This window comes from Rhinolophus sinicus, linkage group LG06 (genome assembly GCF_036562045.2).
Source record: "Rhinolophus sinicus isolate RSC01 linkage group LG06, ASM3656204v1, whole genome shotgun sequence".
Classification (NCBI taxonomy): Eukaryota; Metazoa; Chordata; class Mammalia; order Chiroptera; family Rhinolophidae; genus Rhinolophus; species Rhinolophus sinicus.
In genome coordinates this window covers 28,840,838-28,858,617 of record NC_133756.1, presented here as the reverse complement: position 1 = coordinate 28,858,617, position 17,780 = coordinate 28,840,838, and the positions used below count along the sequence as shown (strand labels likewise).

At 38.9% G+C, this 17,780-nt stretch overlaps 1 protein-coding gene and 1 long non-coding RNA gene across 11 annotated transcripts in view; one reads left to right on the top strand and one right to left on the bottom strand.

Annotated features, from left to right (window-relative positions):
- NFIA (nuclear factor I A) overlaps positions 1–4,511 on the bottom strand; it is a 561,924-nt gene extending 557,413 nt beyond the window's left edge. Inside the window, exon 1 of one of the 5 annotated variants that reach the window (XM_074334805.1) lies at positions 4,190–4,511. In XM_074334805.1, coding sequence (XP_074190906.1) covers positions 4,190–4,285 — 96 coding nt within the window. In that variant the 5' untranslated portion in view covers positions 4,286–4,511. The remainder of the gene's footprint in view (positions 1–4,189) is intronic. The other 4 variants (XM_074334806.1, XM_074334804.1, XM_074334807.1 and 1 more) reach the window with 4 other exon arrangements.
- LOC109447115 (calcium/calmodulin-dependent protein kinase type II subunit delta) overlaps positions 1,440–17,780 on the top strand; it is a 473,975-nt gene continuing 457,634 nt past the window's right edge. For all 6 annotated transcript variants that reach the window (XR_012497242.1, XR_012497241.1, XR_012497240.1 and 3 more), the window contains exon 1: positions 1,440–1,675. This is a non-coding gene — a long non-coding RNA (calcium/calmodulin-dependent protein kinase type II subunit delta). The remainder of the gene's footprint in view (positions 1,676–17,780) is intronic.

The window sequence follows — 17,780 nt, the reverse complement described above, 5'->3', positions numbered from 1 at the left end:
AACAAAAGGTTTGCATGAAATATGAGACTTTAGTTTTGTATCTGCAGCAGGTAGAGCTTCCAATCATTTGGAAAGTAGGCTGGGGTTGAGAGTTGTGTTTTTCTATTTTTTTAATTTTTTAATTTTTGAACACAATAAGACAGTATTTCACAGAAGTACCTTGCTAATTTATATATCTATGTATATATATATATATATACACATATATATATATATGTATGTTTCTTAAAAAGGCATTTACATTACAAGGCATATCATTCCCTGCCCAAGTATTTTCCTGGTATACGAAGTTGCAGTTGTAAAAATTTGGAGTAAGTGACAGATAATTATTGATTGAAAAATATTATGGCAATTTCTAAAGAGAATGTTTCCAAAATAAGTGCTTAGGAACCTAATATGGATGGGTGTGGGGGTGGCAGGATAATTTTATAGTCTTCATTTCATAGTCACTTTTAGTTCTAAAATTGGATCGCAGACGCAAAACAAGTGTATTTTGTAATTCACATAAAAATAGTTCTGTAATATCTCGTTATCAGTAAATCATTAGGAAGAAGAGAATGTTTATTCTGCTTTCATTTTAATGTCATGTAGGTAGAACAGAGGCAATTCCACTGAACAGAATTGTTTTGAAGCAGATACATGCACCCAGGGTGCTTCATTTAGTGTGGAGGAAAATTTCAGGACGGTTTTCTTTAGTTTTATGTCAGAAGGTTTCAAATAGAGATGTCACAACATAGCTAGATTAAGTTGATACGTAATATCTATTTCTTGATTTGCATGATTAAAGCATTAGAGAAGTGGCTCAGATATCAAAAGATTTCTCATAAGTGGCAGCGCCAAAGGTAATTACTGTTAAAATGTACATGCTCGAACCCTGGTCGCTTGTTAACTTCTAAGTTGTTTATAACTCCATGGGTTGGAATAAAAGTTTTCATTTGACTTTTGGACATCAAGACCCCTTTCTCGCTCCATTTTGATATCAAAAGTGTATTGAGCATAGTTTATATTCTGTGTCCCTCAGAACAACACTAGCTTCAACAACAAACAACAACAACAACAACAAAAGCCACAGAGGATAGAGAAGGCCCTTCTTGGTATTTCACATTTTAAAACAATTGTTTCTTAAAAGTAGCATTTTTAAAGACAAAACTAAAATGTATACTTAAAAAATACACAAACAATTAATTTAGTCAACTGACCTCTAGTTAGTTAGTAAAAGTGCAGTTAAAATCCTACTATAAGCCTGGTGCATTATGAGAGGGGGTAGAGAGAGAGAGAGGGGGGAAAAGGGGAGCGTGGGGAAAGAGAAGAGAGGTTGTTTGTTATTCTCAGTCTTTTATTAACGAGTTTCTTTTATCCTAGTGGATCTTATTATTTAGAAAAATAGAAATGATCTGGGGCTCTATCCATTCTCACCTAAAATTTTGGAGTAGGTAATGGCTGTCTACAACCTGGTCCAACATATGCCCCCAAACTAAAACAAACAAACTCATTTGCCATACAAATTGTTTACGATTCATTAAAAAGCAAAATTGCACATCCCCGCGCTGGCAGCTGAGGCTGAGCCTCCCCGGGCGGAGGGGGCATTCACTGAGTTGCCTTTGTATGCTGGGAGGACCAAGCCGGAGGTTCCCACTATGCAGCCCGGAGTCTGTGCAGCCAGATGACGCATGAGGTAATTTTAAAGCTTTATTTGCCTTTAGTGTGAAACTTAGGACTTGTACTATCCCTGGGTTAAAGAACCGTATCAGTCAGGGGCAAGTTAAAATATTTTTCAGTTGGAGAAAATTGTTTGGGGTAGTAAGGTGGGGGTATGGAGGAAGGGGAAGTGAATGCTATTCTACGACAGAGAAGAGCGAAGAGAAAATGCAAAATATGTCTTATTTTAATTAATCCTCTCCCCCTTCATCAAAGTCCTCAATTTCCCACCAATAATGGGAAGTTTACATTAGTACTATGTGCAACTGGCAGATCTAAACTGCTGTGGTCACTTTGGAGGGAAATAAAAAAATCAATTTATTCTCTATGGTAACTTCTACAACTTCTTTAAAGAGCACTCTGATTTCTCACCCGTTTTCAAAGCAAAGATGTAGAAGCATTGAAATTGAGAGAAACTTCCTGTAGGATGCAGCCTAAACAGCAGCATGTGAACTTATAGCATTGTTTATTTTTAGTCAACTGCATTGCTAAATGTTTCCACCACTTTTATATTTTATATTCCTCATGGTAAAACATCTGTAAGATAATTTTAAATGAAAAGCAACTTCCAAGTAAACTTTACCAAAAGAAATGACAGTTTTCCAAGTTAAAAATAAAAGAGGAGCATTTGGTGATCTTTGCAAAAAGAGAGATGACAAAATTTGCCATAAAAAGTAACAGTCTATAAAATCTATGAGCTCTTGAAATACAAGGAAGTAGAATGCCGCCCAGAATATGACATCAGCACATAGTTTTTTTTTTAAGGTTACAACTTAGCTTAGAAAATAATAGCCAAACCAATCAGTATATTCATTTCTAATGTTTAATAAGCTACATAAGACGAAAGGATAGGCAACATTATAACATACAAGTAAAGCTTGCTCTTGTTGGCAGAAACTATTGGGAAAACAAGTGCCCTGAATAAAAAAAGTTCAGGATCTAAGCGGATAGTTTACTGCTAATCTAATTAAACAAAAGCTGAAAGTAACATTGTCCTGAAATCACCAGTAAGTTTCTAATGTATATTTAAGAAATTGAAAGTTAAAACACACATGTACACACATACCCACGACCACCTTAATTCAAGAGTCCTTAGGATGGACACACTGTACCCCAAGAAGCAGTCGAATAGAATCCTGTGGTAGCTCACTTTTAATAGTCTTTCAGTCCTCAGAGTTCCTAAAACTTTCCAAAATGATACCACCATTGGTCCAGGATGGAGAAAGGAGAACTCTTTCCGCAGATCATACAATGAAACTGACCAAGTCCAGTCTTGTAATTCCATTCGCCACTCTCCCCCTTCAACACTACTCTCTCTCTCGCTCTCTCTCTCTCTCTTTTTTTTCCCTTAAACTGATATCTATGTGAAATGAGCTGAAGTTCACGGTCCAGTTAGGAACGGATAATACATTCATTGTCCTGGCAGCAAACTTTTTTTCACTCCCAGGAAGAATTGACGCTTGCCGAAAGAATAATAATTACGGAAAACTAGAAATGCACTGCTAACGAATTAATCCTTAACGGACACCACCCTAACGAGGGCGGTAATGATTTGAGGACTCCCTTCCTCACAGGACTTGCATCTCCTGTGACAATAAGCTATTGTGCATCCTCCCAACTCACTCTACCTCTTATAGATCCAAGATGTCAAAGGTTGTCTGGCCTGGTTGACCATGACATGTGAGTTAACTCATTCTGCGGCCACATGGTAGAACTTGATTAAAACTTTATTTGTACCCAGGATAACTAAAAGATAGGGTGTGTGAGTCTTTTCCACTTAGAGCTAGAGTTCCTAAAGGACTTACGACCTGCTCTGACATAAACAAATGGGAAAAAGTTAGATGAGAGCTGTGGGTCCTCAGATGGAACACGGGGAATAGGGACCCAGAGTTCTCTCACAGGTGACTTCAGACAATCTAATTAATGGGTCAGGACCAAAATTCACCCAGGACTTGCTTCTCCCCAGTGCCCAACACATGTCCTCAGAAAATACCACAGCTTAAGGAAAAACCATGTACCGCATAGTCCCTGAAAACAAAAGTAAAGGGGATGTGAAGCCAGAGAGGGAGCAAAAGCTGAGGGCCAGGATAAATGTTTCATTTTTTACCCCAAGATCGGCTTGGCTAAAATACCCACCTCCACCTTAAAACTTCTGATACTCTTTAAAAAACAACAACAACAAAAACAACAAAAACAACAACAACAACTCCCAAACATTGTCCCATGGAAAACCAGGGCAAGTATTCCTGGGAACTCAAGTTGCAGTGGCAGAGAGAGAGAGAGAGAGAGAGAGAGAGAGAGAGAGAGAGAGAAGAGAGAGAGAGAGGATGGCAAGAGGAAGGAGTGTGAGGCTGCCTCACTGAAGAGTGTGAAAAAAATCAAATGTGAATTTGATGAATGTGAGGTCTGGGACATTTTGTCAAAGAGGGAGGGAAAGTAGAAAAGGGAAAAAAAAAAAAAAAAAAAAAAAGCAGCCCGGCTGCCAACTCACCATCCACCAAGTTCTGGCCGAGATGTCGTAGCAGAGCTGCCATTTGATGGAGCCGTCGGAAGCTTTCCCTGCCATTACGCTGTCAGCAAGCTTCATCTGATGCTAACTCACGGGAGATAAGACACCTAATTGAGAAAACATTTGCAGTGGCATGTGGGGCAACATGTAGTCCGGTCCATACCATATGGAATCATGGGTAAAAAAAAAATCTCCTTGACAATGAACCAATCTCTCACAGACCCAGTGGCAAGGTGAAGTGGAGATGAAAAGTCTTCTGCTCCTAGCACTGTCTTCTCTCTCCTTTTTAAAAAACAAAAACCCACTGCTACACATCAAAGAGGCGGTTAAAATTAGGGCTTCATCACTCAGATGATTTTGGTCTGCAAGGTTTTTCCTTTCCTTCCAACAACCAATCCCCCCTCTTTTTTTTTTTTAAGGAGAATAAAGAGATTTAATAGGACAAAGGCAGGTAGTGGACTGCGGAGGGAGATCGCCACAGGCTATTAGCCTAAAATTTCTGCTTGACAGATGGAACTGCTTAGAGACTATCATGCGATGTTTTGGGCTTTTTTTTCCCCTACCCCTCCACCCCCAACCCTTTCGACTTTAAGTCTGATTCGGTATCTGTTTTTCACAGTCACTTTTCTCAAGAACGTGAGCTGTGCATTTAAAAAATGTTCAGTTTAGTTTTCCTGTCTTACACATCTTGTTGGAAGCAAAGTGGAAAGTGTAAAACTAAATCTGGGACAGCTGAACAGGTTTTCCAAGAAGTGGAAAAAAAAAAAAAGAAAGAAAAAAAAAAGAAAAAGAAAAAAATCTGAGGAAAAATATTTCTCCTTTCTTACCTTATTTTTAAAAATTGAATTCATTAGTTAATTTGGCTGTGAAGGAACATAAACTTCAGAAGACAACATTCAAGTCCCTTGATTTTTGGTTCTGGCTGGCATTGTATTTAGAGGCATGTTTTTTACGTGAGGAAATACATTACTGATATTTTACAGGTTCTAACCTGGGCTAGGCTAGGTACCATCTCTATTTTTTGATGTTTCCCCTTTAAAAAAAAAATAATTCTGGGCTTTTCCATTCTATGTAAATCAAGTGGTCAGTCATTATCAATTCAGTTGAACACAATTCAGTCTAAACTTGACATGAATACTTCCTTATTCAGGGAAAATCACATCTGATTTCCTTACTGTAACCAAGCTATCTTTGCCACAGGGGTTTTAATCACACATCCTCTCCTTAGCAAAAAAACAAACAAACAACAACAACAACAACAACAAAAAACCCATAACATGGATCTACCAATAAGAATGGCTGTGAAAATAATGTTGTTGTTTTTTTTTAACTGAGAAGAAGTCCAGGTAGCTGCTGAATTTCAAGTCATTCTACTTCAGGACTAAGAGGGGAGAAAAAAGTAGAGAGAATGTCTTGTATTTATTATAATTTATTCATTCAAACTGTGTGAAAGTAGGAACTGCAGAAACACCTTCATAAGAGTAGTGTACCACATAACGTTCTATTTTTTTTTTCTGAATATAAGTGATTCCTTGATTCCAAGAACCTAGCAGTGATATTACAGTTCTCTACACTGCAGGTTTTTTATATAGGCAGTCTGGAGCATGGGAGAGTTTATCTACAGCTTTTTGCAGGGCTATTGAACTGCGTTTTTTAAAAAAAGTTGTGCATTTACAGCCCAAGTCTTCAGTGGATTTTTTTTTTTTTAGTCACATTTTTGACTAAATAATATTTAGATAAACTTATTCACGACACATTTTAAGTTCCAAAGAGGTTAAATTTGGTGGCTTTTGCTTTCCTATTTCTGACCTCTTCGTTAGTAGGTGTGATTTTAACCATTTAGCATCGGGTAAATACCTATTTTGACAAAAACAATTTCAGTAAAGCAAATTTTATCCAGTTGCACCTGAAATGTTTTATAATTTAAGCAAGATGAACACAGTGCTTCTACAGAATGAACCACAAAGACAATAAATAAAGTATTTTTTTTCTTTCTCATCCCTCATTGTAATGGGATTTCTTCTAATAACATGGGGATTGGAGGTGGTATTGAGAATTATCATCAAATATGGATATTGCCATTACTCTAAGAAGATCCTTGTATTCTTTATTACTCTGGCATCACCTCTCTTTTCAGAAAAAGAGTCTGTAGTACAGGAAATGTTAAGTTACCTTCAGTGTCTACAAGCAAATCGACCTTCTGCCAGTATCTTGCCCTGAGCTTGCCAGTCAAAACGTTTGTTGCCTTATGTAACTGTAGCGTCATTAAAATGAACTGATCTTTCTTCAGTTTACTATTTAGAGAATGAAAGAGAAAAAAGTTGGAAGTCTATATAAAATTTAAAATAGCACAAACCAAGAAGGAAAAAGAGGAGAAGCGAAGCAGCATTCTGGCTTTGACTCAATCTATTTCCTTTTATCATTTCCTACTTGCCTCTGACAAGCAGATAAAACCAGTTTCCTTACTTTAGAGTCTCCTTAGCATTCTCCCAGGTCATATAGGCACATGGATATTTTGGACTCGTGGGCCCACAGCCTTGTAATTTCTAAGTTTGTCTCACGGCAACCTCTGAAGTTGGAGGTGTCTCTTATCTGAGCCGCTGCCTTTCTGAGACTCGGAAAACCCTATGCACGCACACCCATTATTTATGAATGAATGGGGCACAAGGTAAACTGGAGTCCAGATTTCACTTTGTGAATGACGGAATACCTGGGAAGATTTTATAGGAGATGGCACAGTAGTTTTAAATAAAGAAATGATGAATATTATTGGATAATAGTGTTTTAAAACCAGAACAATTAGGTGCATTTAACTTTATCATTGTTCTCTAAAGGGCTGGTGGAAACTGTTCTTTCTCATATAGCACTCAAGTCTTTTCACAGTATGGCCAGTTGTTAATAGCCTTAAAACAAGATTAAATAAAACATGTTAAATATTGCAATTATTGTGGAAAATAAAATTATTTGGTGAGCATAAAGGGGAGCAATTCAAGCATTTAACATGATCCAGGAAATGCTACTCCAAACAATTGCATTTGCTTTATGCATTTTTTCCTCTTTGATTGCTGACAGATGCCTTTTTGGAAACAAACATCTAAATGGTTTGCTTTCAGTCAGAAAAAAAATATAACAGAAAGCGGCTACATGTTTTGAATTTAACTCTTGTCATTTGAATACTTCTTCCCACTGCACATGAATGAATCTGAAGCAAAAACAGCACTCTCACCAAGAAACAAGCCCATCAGGACTTGGACTTTCTTACTTCCTTTGAACATTTTTTATAAGAACTGGGAATTCCCCTTGCTATGAAGTCAGTGATGGGTTAAACTGCAGGGCGCAGTATGAGTAATATGGTCTGGGAGATTACGGGAGCATTAGAAAAGGAATTGTTTTCTCATAACATGAGGCCTCCAGCAAAGAGCAAGTGACTTTCCAGCATCATTTGGGCTGTTGATGCTTCCCAAATCAGCTACCTCTTTTTTTTGAATGGGATTCCCGTCTGTGTCCTTGTGGCAGTGCATTTGGATAAAGACCTTGAAAATTCTGCTGTCAACAGGTGTACCATACCAAGGAAGGAGAGCTTTTGGTTTTTGTCATCTGTTGCTAAAAGGCAACATGAAATGAAATATTAATGATTATCAGAAACTGGATAGTAGTGGTTGAGAACACTGTCTGAAGTCCAAGTGCCCACATCTAGGCTTGGTTGGTTACTGTGTGACCACTCCCAGGTTACATAACCTCTCTGATTCTCTGTGCCCTAATCAGAAAAATGAAGATCAAAATAGTTATTAAGTACATATAACTAACTACATATAGTTAGTTAGAAGCAAAACATGCATGAAGTCAATATTCCCTGATATATGTAATAAATGCCCAACCAAAGTTATTGTTTTGCTTTTGATGTTTTGTTATTGTTTTGTGGAGGGAAATCCTTTTTCTTCCCCTTTCTAGTTCTGTCCTGTGAGGCTGGGTTAGGTCCCTCCACTCTGTTTTTCTATGTGTGCCTTGCTGCATTTCAGCTTTTAGCACCCTCTCCTGGAATCTTCTGCCTCCCAGTTAGGCTTCTCCCCAGACCTTTAGATTCTTGAAGGCAAGGGCCATATCTTATTTGTCTCAGTAGCTACAAGGTCAAGCTCCGTGCTGGGCAAATACTTGGTGCTCCATAAATGATGAGAGAAAGATAGTAAAAAAAGGCATAGAACATTAGTCGATTTGAAATTTGACTGCATTCTTCTCATGTTTATACAAACTTTTCATTTATCTTGACTCAAACGATTGCCTTCCCAGTACATTGTCTGCCTCCCCAAGTTAACTTCCCTTGTCAAGACCTTAGTGCACAGTGACCTATGGGCCTTTGAATTCCTGTTGCCTTCCTTATCTTTATTTCATATAGATTGACCGTAGTACTATTTATCTTAAATGAACATATCATTCATTCATTCATTTACTCACCCATTTAACAGCAACATCTGCAATGTAGGCATCTAATTTTTTTCCCCCTTCCTTTCAAGCTCTGTTTCCCAGGCCACTGGAAATCTGAAACTCTAGAAGAGCAGTTTGATTTTGAACGCAGCATATCATAACAGCCAATATATTGAGTACTTCCTCTTAACCAGTCATTGTTCTAAGATCCTTTTTTCCCCCAGATAGGTCCTTATGAGGTTTGATCTATTATTAACCCTATTTTATAAACAAGAAAACAGGCTTAAAGAGTTACAGAAGCTTGTTTAGGGTCTGGAGTTAGAGATAGAAGAAGGATTCAAGCTTAGGAATTATGACTTCAGAAGTTCACCCTTCTGTTGTTGCCTCCTAAACCATGAAAGGAGGGAAATAATAGGACTTAGCACTTGCCATGTGCCAGGCACTTTTTAAGGCGCTTTCAGGTATGATATGTCATTTAACCTTCACAACAACTCGAGGAGGTTGTTATTATTATTTAATTTGCAGGTCAGGGTCAAAAAGGTATGAGTCTTGCCTAATGACCTACACTAAGCAAGAAGAGCAAAAATTCAACCCTATGTCAATTTGACAAAAGACCCCATGCTTTTCCTACTCCAGTTAACTAGCTCTCAGAAGATTTAAAAACAATTTTTTTTTGTAGAGGTGGATGCTGGGCTTAATGAGTATATATGACCTTGAATAGTCAGCTCTTGGAAATCATGAAATTAGAAATGAACACTATTGCTGAAACTATTGAAGTTCAGTTTCGGGCAATGGGTGTCTAAGACTTTTTTTTTTTAAAAAAAGAAGCCCATATTGAAGAGGGATTATCTACTGTTAATACCTGAGTCTTTTCTCTAACCTCACTCAGGTGGGAAATCCTAAAATGGTGCTCAGGATGTCACTGTCTAACCCTGAAAATGAGTGTGTGCTCACATATCAGCTTTGGGATAAGAGGGAGGATACACACAAAAAGATAGACAGCCTAGTTCTTCTGAAACCCAGGAAAATGCTGAATCTTTGGTGGGAGACTCATCCCTTTTTCATGAAAGTAGCAAAGTTGTCTGCACAGGTACATATCATTACTGAGCATGAGTGTGGTGACTTAAAAAATCCAGTGTCCCAAGTCACCTGGCATGGTTTTCTCACCGTATGGCAGAAGCAAATGCTGCAAAACTGAAAAGGGCAGAATTGAAGAAAATGCCAGGGGGTCCAGACAGCCCCATCCATTTTAATGATATGCCTGGAGATTGCCCAGATTTTGATCTAGGATGTGTATGTATGTGTGTGTGTGTGTGTGTTCATATATATATATATGTATATCATACATCATATATATGTATATCATACATATATATACATACACACACACACACACATATATATATCACAGACAATTAAGTTCACAAACTTTCTACCATATTAGTGCACAGTGGAAAGTTCGTGAACTTAATTTTCTGATGTGTGTGTGTATACATATACATATATATGTGTGTGTGTGTGTGTGTGTGTATATATATACTATATATACAGAGGGTGACAAAAAGTGTATACACATTTTAAGAAAGGAAAAAACTATTAAAATTGTAATAATATATACCGATAACAAAAGGTGATACAAGTCACATTTGACTTCTGCAATTATAAGAGGTGCTCAAAGTGGTTACCATCAGCGTCCAGACACTTCTGATTATGGTGAACTACTGCTTGAGCAACATTGACCAAAGTGTTCACTTGATACATTTTTTTGAATATATATATATATATATATATATATATATATATATATATATATATATGTATTTTGTTTTCCTGAGAAAATATTGATAGTTTTTCAGCAGAAATTCACCAGCCATGCTCTGCAAAGAATTAGTTTTCTTCTTAGTGGCAGTTCTTGTGCCTCATTTCCATTTAGAAATTCTTTGACTTTTACTTTTTCTGCATTTTCTGTTAACCAGCTGCCACCCAAGATTGGACTAAACCCTCTGCCCTCTGTTAAAAGAAAAAAAACTGCGTACAACACAACCCTCTAATAAGTATATTCACAACTTCTATGCAAGGCGCTTAAGAAAACTAAAAGGTTAATATATTCTAACTAGATGTTGGGTATAGAATGTCAGATCTGTCAAATTTCATTATAACTTGCTGCTCATTGGAAAAGATTTGATTTCTTTTGCCACTGTCCTACTACGCTCAAGTCACAGACTGCCAGCAGCGGCCCACTGAAGACCACAGGCTGGCAGTGAGCGGGCTCGAGTGGGAAACCAGCCGCAAGGACCATCTGTTTCCGATTTCTAGCTGAGCCAAAATGTGCAGTGAAGTGCACTCCATTCACCAGGCCAGCTTCTCCCCTGCTCAAGTTATTAGTGTTACAAGTGAAATTATCTTTTCCAAACAGCAGGGGAGCTATAATCCTTATGGAACAGGACCTTAAAGCACACACGCACACACACACACACACACACACACACAACACAAATCCACATACACACACAACATTCAGACATCTTTTTGTTTCAAGTTCTGCAGAAAGCTGCTTGTAAATTTAATTACAGACTTCATGGGATTTACAAAGTATGTTTTATTAAGCATGATAACTTCTGAGGCAGCAGCATATACATTGGCCTAATTTACTCTAATTGAATAATCAGGTATCTTTAGGATGCTTTTTGTGGGTATGGTTAAAAATGACGAGATGGATGTATTTAAACCATTTAAAAATGTGATGGCTTTCAGAAGCATAATGACTTCTCAGGAATAAATAAAAATGGAGCTCTGCATGGCCTGGTCCATTTGAGCCAATCTCATGCAAGTGGACAGTGCTGAGGCTAGTTAGCCAGCTATTAAATCCTTAAGGGGCCAAATGACTTGTGCCTATGTAAGCTGGGAAAATGTAATAAGCTACGTCTTTGTTATTTGGTGTTATCTTCTGTCTGTTTCAAGACTGATAATTTTTAGAAAAATTCGGAGGTGAAGTAGCAAGGCTGATTGTATGCTAATATAATAGACAGAGCAAGAGGAGAAGTCAGGAAGTCTTAATTAATTATTGTTATACAAATGCATTTAGTGTCAGGTGTTTGCCACTGTGTTAGTTGCTCAGTGGTACAAATAAGAAAGACATAGGACCTACCCTCAAGGAGCTCCCTAATTCTTGTTGGGGTGACAGACAAAGGAGCAGGTGCTTCTATTACTGTGCGATGATGGAACCATAGTGGATTCTAGCCTTGGTTATTCCACATTCTCGATGAATGACTCTGGATTGTCACATGCCCTCTGCAGGCTTCATCTATAAAATGGGAGTGGCAATGGATGACTTATAGGGAATGTTGTCAGAATTAAATGAACTAGCATTTGCAAAACGACAGAAGTCAGTGATATGAACTTAGCAGGTGCTCAGTATATGCTCATTTCTATTCCCTTCTAATTGTTCCCTGAGTACTTGAGAACCTTATAAATTGTAGTGACCTTCTAGCATATCTCTCCTTTGTGGATGAGTAGCATATTGAATCCAGGGAGGCTGCCTTGATTATGGCTCCCTGTATGTGTTAGCCAGCCTCAGACCACAGGTTTCTGAGGGCAAGGCCTGCAGAGAGGGTTATACAGTTATAAATAATTAGGCACCTAATGTATGCTTTGGCTTTATGGTGTTAGTCTGGCTCAGTCCAAAGCTGGCCACCAGGCATGCCAGCCCCAGAGCCTTCTGGCAGAGACCCCCACCACAGGCCAAGTTCAGCTGCAGCCTGTACCCTGCCTGGGACCACCTGGTATTAGCCACAAAGAAATCTCCAGAAGGCTGCCACCTGTGCTGGGCTTGGAGGTACCTTGAGAGGCCAAGCTGTGAAACCAGGCGTGGCTGCCACTAGTGCCGGGCTTAGGTCTGCTCAGCCAGGGGTAGGGAACATGCTGAAGTCAGATGCTGCTTCTTTGGGTTTTGTGAACCTCTGAGAAATTTTAGTAAAGTTCCCAGCAAGAGTCAAGATAAGTCATTTATATGGAAAAACTACTGCAAGTGGCTTGGCTGAGTCTGCACATTGGGTAGAGCGGGGTCTCAGAGAACCACCAGGGTGGGGCTAACAAACAGAATTAGCCAGGTTTATGGAGACTCAGATATAGTGGCCACCTGTGTCTACACGTCAGGAAGGGGGAAGGCTCAACAAAGAAACAATGGCTTCCGCCTGCTCCTGTGTCCAGAAGAAAGCTGCCCCTCCATCTTTCACCCCGAAGCCAGACAACTCAGCTCCTCCCCGTATGTTCCTGGTGCCTTTCGAGGTGCTGCCCAAGCACTGGAACTCAGAGTGAGTGAGTCTGTCAGCGAGTAAGTCTGTGCGCAGGCCCTCTAAGAGGAAATCCTGGGAGTGCAGCCACCTCCATCCCTCTCAGCCATAATCTCTGCTGGCTTTCACAGCCAGAAGTTATGGGGACTTCTCTCACTGGCACTGGAATCCTGGGCTGCAGAGGGGCTGGGAACCCTGGATCCTTCAAGGGGGACCTCCACAGCCAAGATATCCCCCCTGATTTTTAATGGTTGCATGTGAGTGTGGGACCATCCCATTCCGCATCTCTGCCCCTCCTACCAGTCTTGAGGTGACCTCTTCTGTATGTCTGTAATTGTAAGGCTTTGGTTCAGCTAGACTTCATGTGATTCTCAATGATTGTTGTTCTGTAACTTAGTTGTAATTTTGATGTGGTCATGAGAGGAGGCAAGCACAGCTTTTACCTATTTCACCATCTTGCCTAGAAAATCCAACAAATATCTATTCCATATCAATTCATTTAAATGAGGAGAGGGGAAAAAGCATGACAAAGCTTTTTATTTTGTAGATTAAGAGAATGAGGCTTAGCAGAGAAGCTAAGCCAGAGTCTCCTAGCAAGTTAGTGGCAGAGACAAGACTCCAACACAGAGACACTAATATTCAGTGTCTCTGTTTACCACTGTGCTACTTGTTTCATAGTGTTTGGAAAGCTATGTCCTGAATTCTGGAATTCAGTTGGATTCAGATGCACAGGAGACCCTGCCACTGCTGCCTTTGCTGATTGTATTGTATACCTGGCAGAATCATTGTGCTTTACTTATGTTTACAGACGGAAATGGAGGCATTTATGGTAGCCTCCTTATTAGACAGATGGGAAAGCTAAGGGCCAGTGTCCCACGTATGTTCCCTTAAAGCAAACTTTGAATCCTGGGTGATATTTGCGGAGATTTGTGTGTAAGAATTTTATTGGGGGGGCATGGCGACTGTCAGGATCAACACCTGCATGGAAGTAAAAAGGGAAGTTTGAGTAGAGGGGAAGTTAAAATTCCATGCACTTTCAACAAAGGCAAAGCTAATCCTACAGGGATCTCAGAAGCTAAGATGGCCCTGCAGAGCTGTTCCAAATTTGTCTAGGAGACCAGGGCTTTGTCCTCTCACAGTGACCAACAAATCATTGAATGAAGCCCATCTCAGGGAATAGAAGAAAGTTTGGGCTAGATGGGTCTTTTAGCCAAAGACAAAATCCAGAGGGGTTTTCAGCTGAGAGATGTCTTTCAATGTTCTCGATACCTGGAGAGCATATGGATGTTGTGCCACACTATCCATTGTACTCAGAGAAGTCAAATGGCTTAGGAAATTGACAAGTTAGTGACAGACTTGGGCCTGGAATTCATGAGTCCCAGTCCACAGTTCTATTCATTTTCCAAATGGCCAGGAGAAGTTCCCATGCCCCCTTTGAGCAGAATCTACACAGTACATACAAGAGCACCCCTTCTCATTGAGAAACAACAGGAGGCAGGGAAAGGAAGCCAAAGTAATGAGAACACTGTTGGGAATTTTTTTGGCTTTTCCCCCACCTTTCCAGTGACAGGCATCTTTTTTGGCATATCCAAAAGTTCAGGGAATGAATGACAGCTTTGGAGTGTGACTCTAAGCCTATGTAGTCATTTTTCTGAAACCCCAAAGAATCTCTTGGTAGAATAATGTGGTGGCATCTCCTGGAGCATTGTACCAATGGATAAGAGAATTTGGCGGAGCACAGAGGGAAGCAAATGTCAGCAGTGCAGTGAAAAATTGGTGTTTTTTTTTTAGTACCTATATTTTCATCTCAAAGAAGTTCTCCCATAGAGCACCTGGTCAAGAAAAGAAAAAAAAAAATAAACCCCCAAATCTGAAGCATTAATGGTGTGGGATGATAAAACCCTTTGCTTCAAAGGAAAGCTTTGGAAAACAAATCCAAGCTCCCACAATCTCTTAAAAGAGCAAATTTGTTTGGAGCTAAAAGAAAGCTTTTAGATATCCACTTCCCCATCTCACCCATTACTCTTTCATTTCTTTTTCCTTTTTGTCTTGGGTTGGATTCTATTTGGTATAACATTTTTAAAAAATATAAAAATATAACATATTTAGAAGAAGCCATTTTGATTTTTGAGCCATTGCCATTTCACATTCTACTGGCAGAAACCATGATGTAATGACTTGGGAATCCATGGGACACCCAGACTCTCTAAGTTGGTACCATTTCTCTGGGCCATGATGGGACAAATTGAAGAGACTTGTTTCTGCCTGTTCTTCACTGTCTCAACACAATGGGCAACCACATTTACAGGAGGTCACGAACTACCCCTCATGAGAAGCAGAAATAGGATTTCCACATCCAATTTTGCCAATTTTTCTTCTACTTCTCTCGTAATGGTTTGGGGCGGGTTCTTTTCCTACTCTTTTTCCCTTTCCATCTGCCATTTGGTATTTACAGTGAAGTACTTTAGAATCTCCCCCTTTCCCTACTTTCTTCCCTTCCTTTTGCCTTTCTTTCCAACATTTATTGAGCTCCTCTTGTATTCCAAACACTGTGATAATTACTAAGCCAGTACAATTATAATCAAGAGAGGAAGCTAATTTCATGTCCTCAGAGGAGGTAGGCAAGCCATTCCGATCCAGTGTGATAGACACTGTGATGGGAACATATATGGTGCTAAGGGAGAACAGAAAAAAGGCACAGAATTTAGTATGGGGTGGTGGTAGAATTGGGTTTGTTGCATTTTCTGCAAGAAGTAATAGCAAAATTTGGCTTGAAGGATGACAAGGAGTGTGGCAGATAAAGGCAGATGTTGAGAAGGGTCGTGGTGGCAGGAATTTTGTAGTCCCAAAGAATAACATAACAGGCTTTGAGGGAGAGCCTGGTAACCTGAAAATAGTTTCATTTGACTGGAGAGTCTTAGCTAAACTCATCATCACATTCTCTCCGTAGATAGATCTATACCCCACCATCTGTGTTTATATGGCTAATGAGCTAAGAATAATTTTTATCTGTTAAATGTTTGGAAAAAAAAGAAAAAAATAGAATAATATATTGTGATAGATAAAAATGATATGGAATTCAAATTTCAGTGTCTGTAATAAAGTTATTGGACATAGGCATACTGATTTGTTTATAAGTTGTTTACGGCTGCTTTCACACTACAATGGCAGAGTAGAGTAGTTATGATGGAGACCATATGGCCTGGAAAGTCTAAAATATTTAGCATCTGGCCATTTACAGAAAGAGGTTTGGTAATCCCTGGTCTAGTGGATGGAGTTTAGGACTTGGAGTCCAACAGGCTTGGATTCAAATTCTGACTCTTCAACTTATGGAAGTGTGACCTTCAGCAAATTTCTTAAATTGTCTATATGTCAATTTGCTCAACTGAAAAATGGTAATAACAGTACTTCACAGGATTGTGAAGATTGAAGGAGATATTGTCATAGAAAGCTCCCGGGAATACTAATAGTAAGCGCTGAAATAAACTTATTTATTAAAGATCGTTAATGACAATTTCAACCAATTTGAGCTACAAATAACATTTGTGATAGAATAAATATGATAACATTGTGAACTGCCATAGTCATTGCCAGAGTGACCGCTGTGGGAATGATCACTTAAAAAAGTATTTTCTGTAATAGATTAATGGAGGAAGAGAAAGGTGTATTTGTGAATGAGAATAGAAAGCTGCAAAGAAACAGAGACAAGCTGTTGCCAGAACTCTTCAAAATAATACAATCATTATAGCTAAAATTGATTGTCTGCTATGATATGTTGCTAAGTATTTTACACGCATCGTCTCATCTGATCATCATTTTAGACTTATGAGGTGGCAATTACTGTCACTCAGTTTTGCTGATGAGAAGACTGAGGCTTAGAGAAGTTGAGTTAATCCAAGTCGCACAACAAGTAAGAGGCAGAGCCATGACTGAACCTGGAATGGTCTGATGTCACAGTTTCTGTTTTAACCACTGTGCTTTTGGAAACATTTTCTGATGAGAACCAGGGCCCCAGGTTTCAGGGCCCATAGCTATTCCTGGCGCCTGGCATGTTGGAGCATCACTCTGAGTTGAGCTCGGCAGAAGTGCAACATTAGGAAAATGCACTTGTCACTGCCTGTATCCATTCTTGAGTCAGTTTCTCAGAGGCATCCCATGAGAACTATAGCCAAGATTACTCTTTGAGAGTTGTCGTACTCGGGGTAGCCCTGCAGGTCGTCTCTCTGTTACTCGAGTATGAGGATATGGGTATGACTGTGCTGGCAACAGACAAATGGTAGTGTGTTTGGCTGTGTGACTGGGATAAAACGTTGTGATTAATAACTATAATCTCTTTGGTCTTAAAGTATTATTTATTGACATGGGTGTATGCTCATGAACGCTTCTACTGAACACCAAACCACAAAAATTAGTCTCAGTTTGGTAATAATGTGCATATATGTACATATTTTCAAAAAGATGGGGAAGAAATATACTAGGATACTTAGTAATTGTCTGCCTCTGGGTTGAGGGAATAATGGTGATTATTATTATTATTATTATTAATCTATACTTCTTTCCATTTCCAGAACTCTAAAACAATGTTTATTTAATTGTGCATAAACAAGAAACTACATGTTATGAGTGATATGAAACTGTGCCAAAAACTTAAAAATCTTCAAATTCTTTAATGTTATATAATTTCATTTTGGTACACTACCATAAACATGGATCAAATGTTATATACACAGATATGTGTTCATTTGAGCATTATTTGAAATAGTGAAAGAATTAGAAAAAAATGTTCTACATGGCACAACTACTTCAAAGCATATTATGAAGCCATGAAAGAAAATGCTTACAAATGGAAAATGCTCATG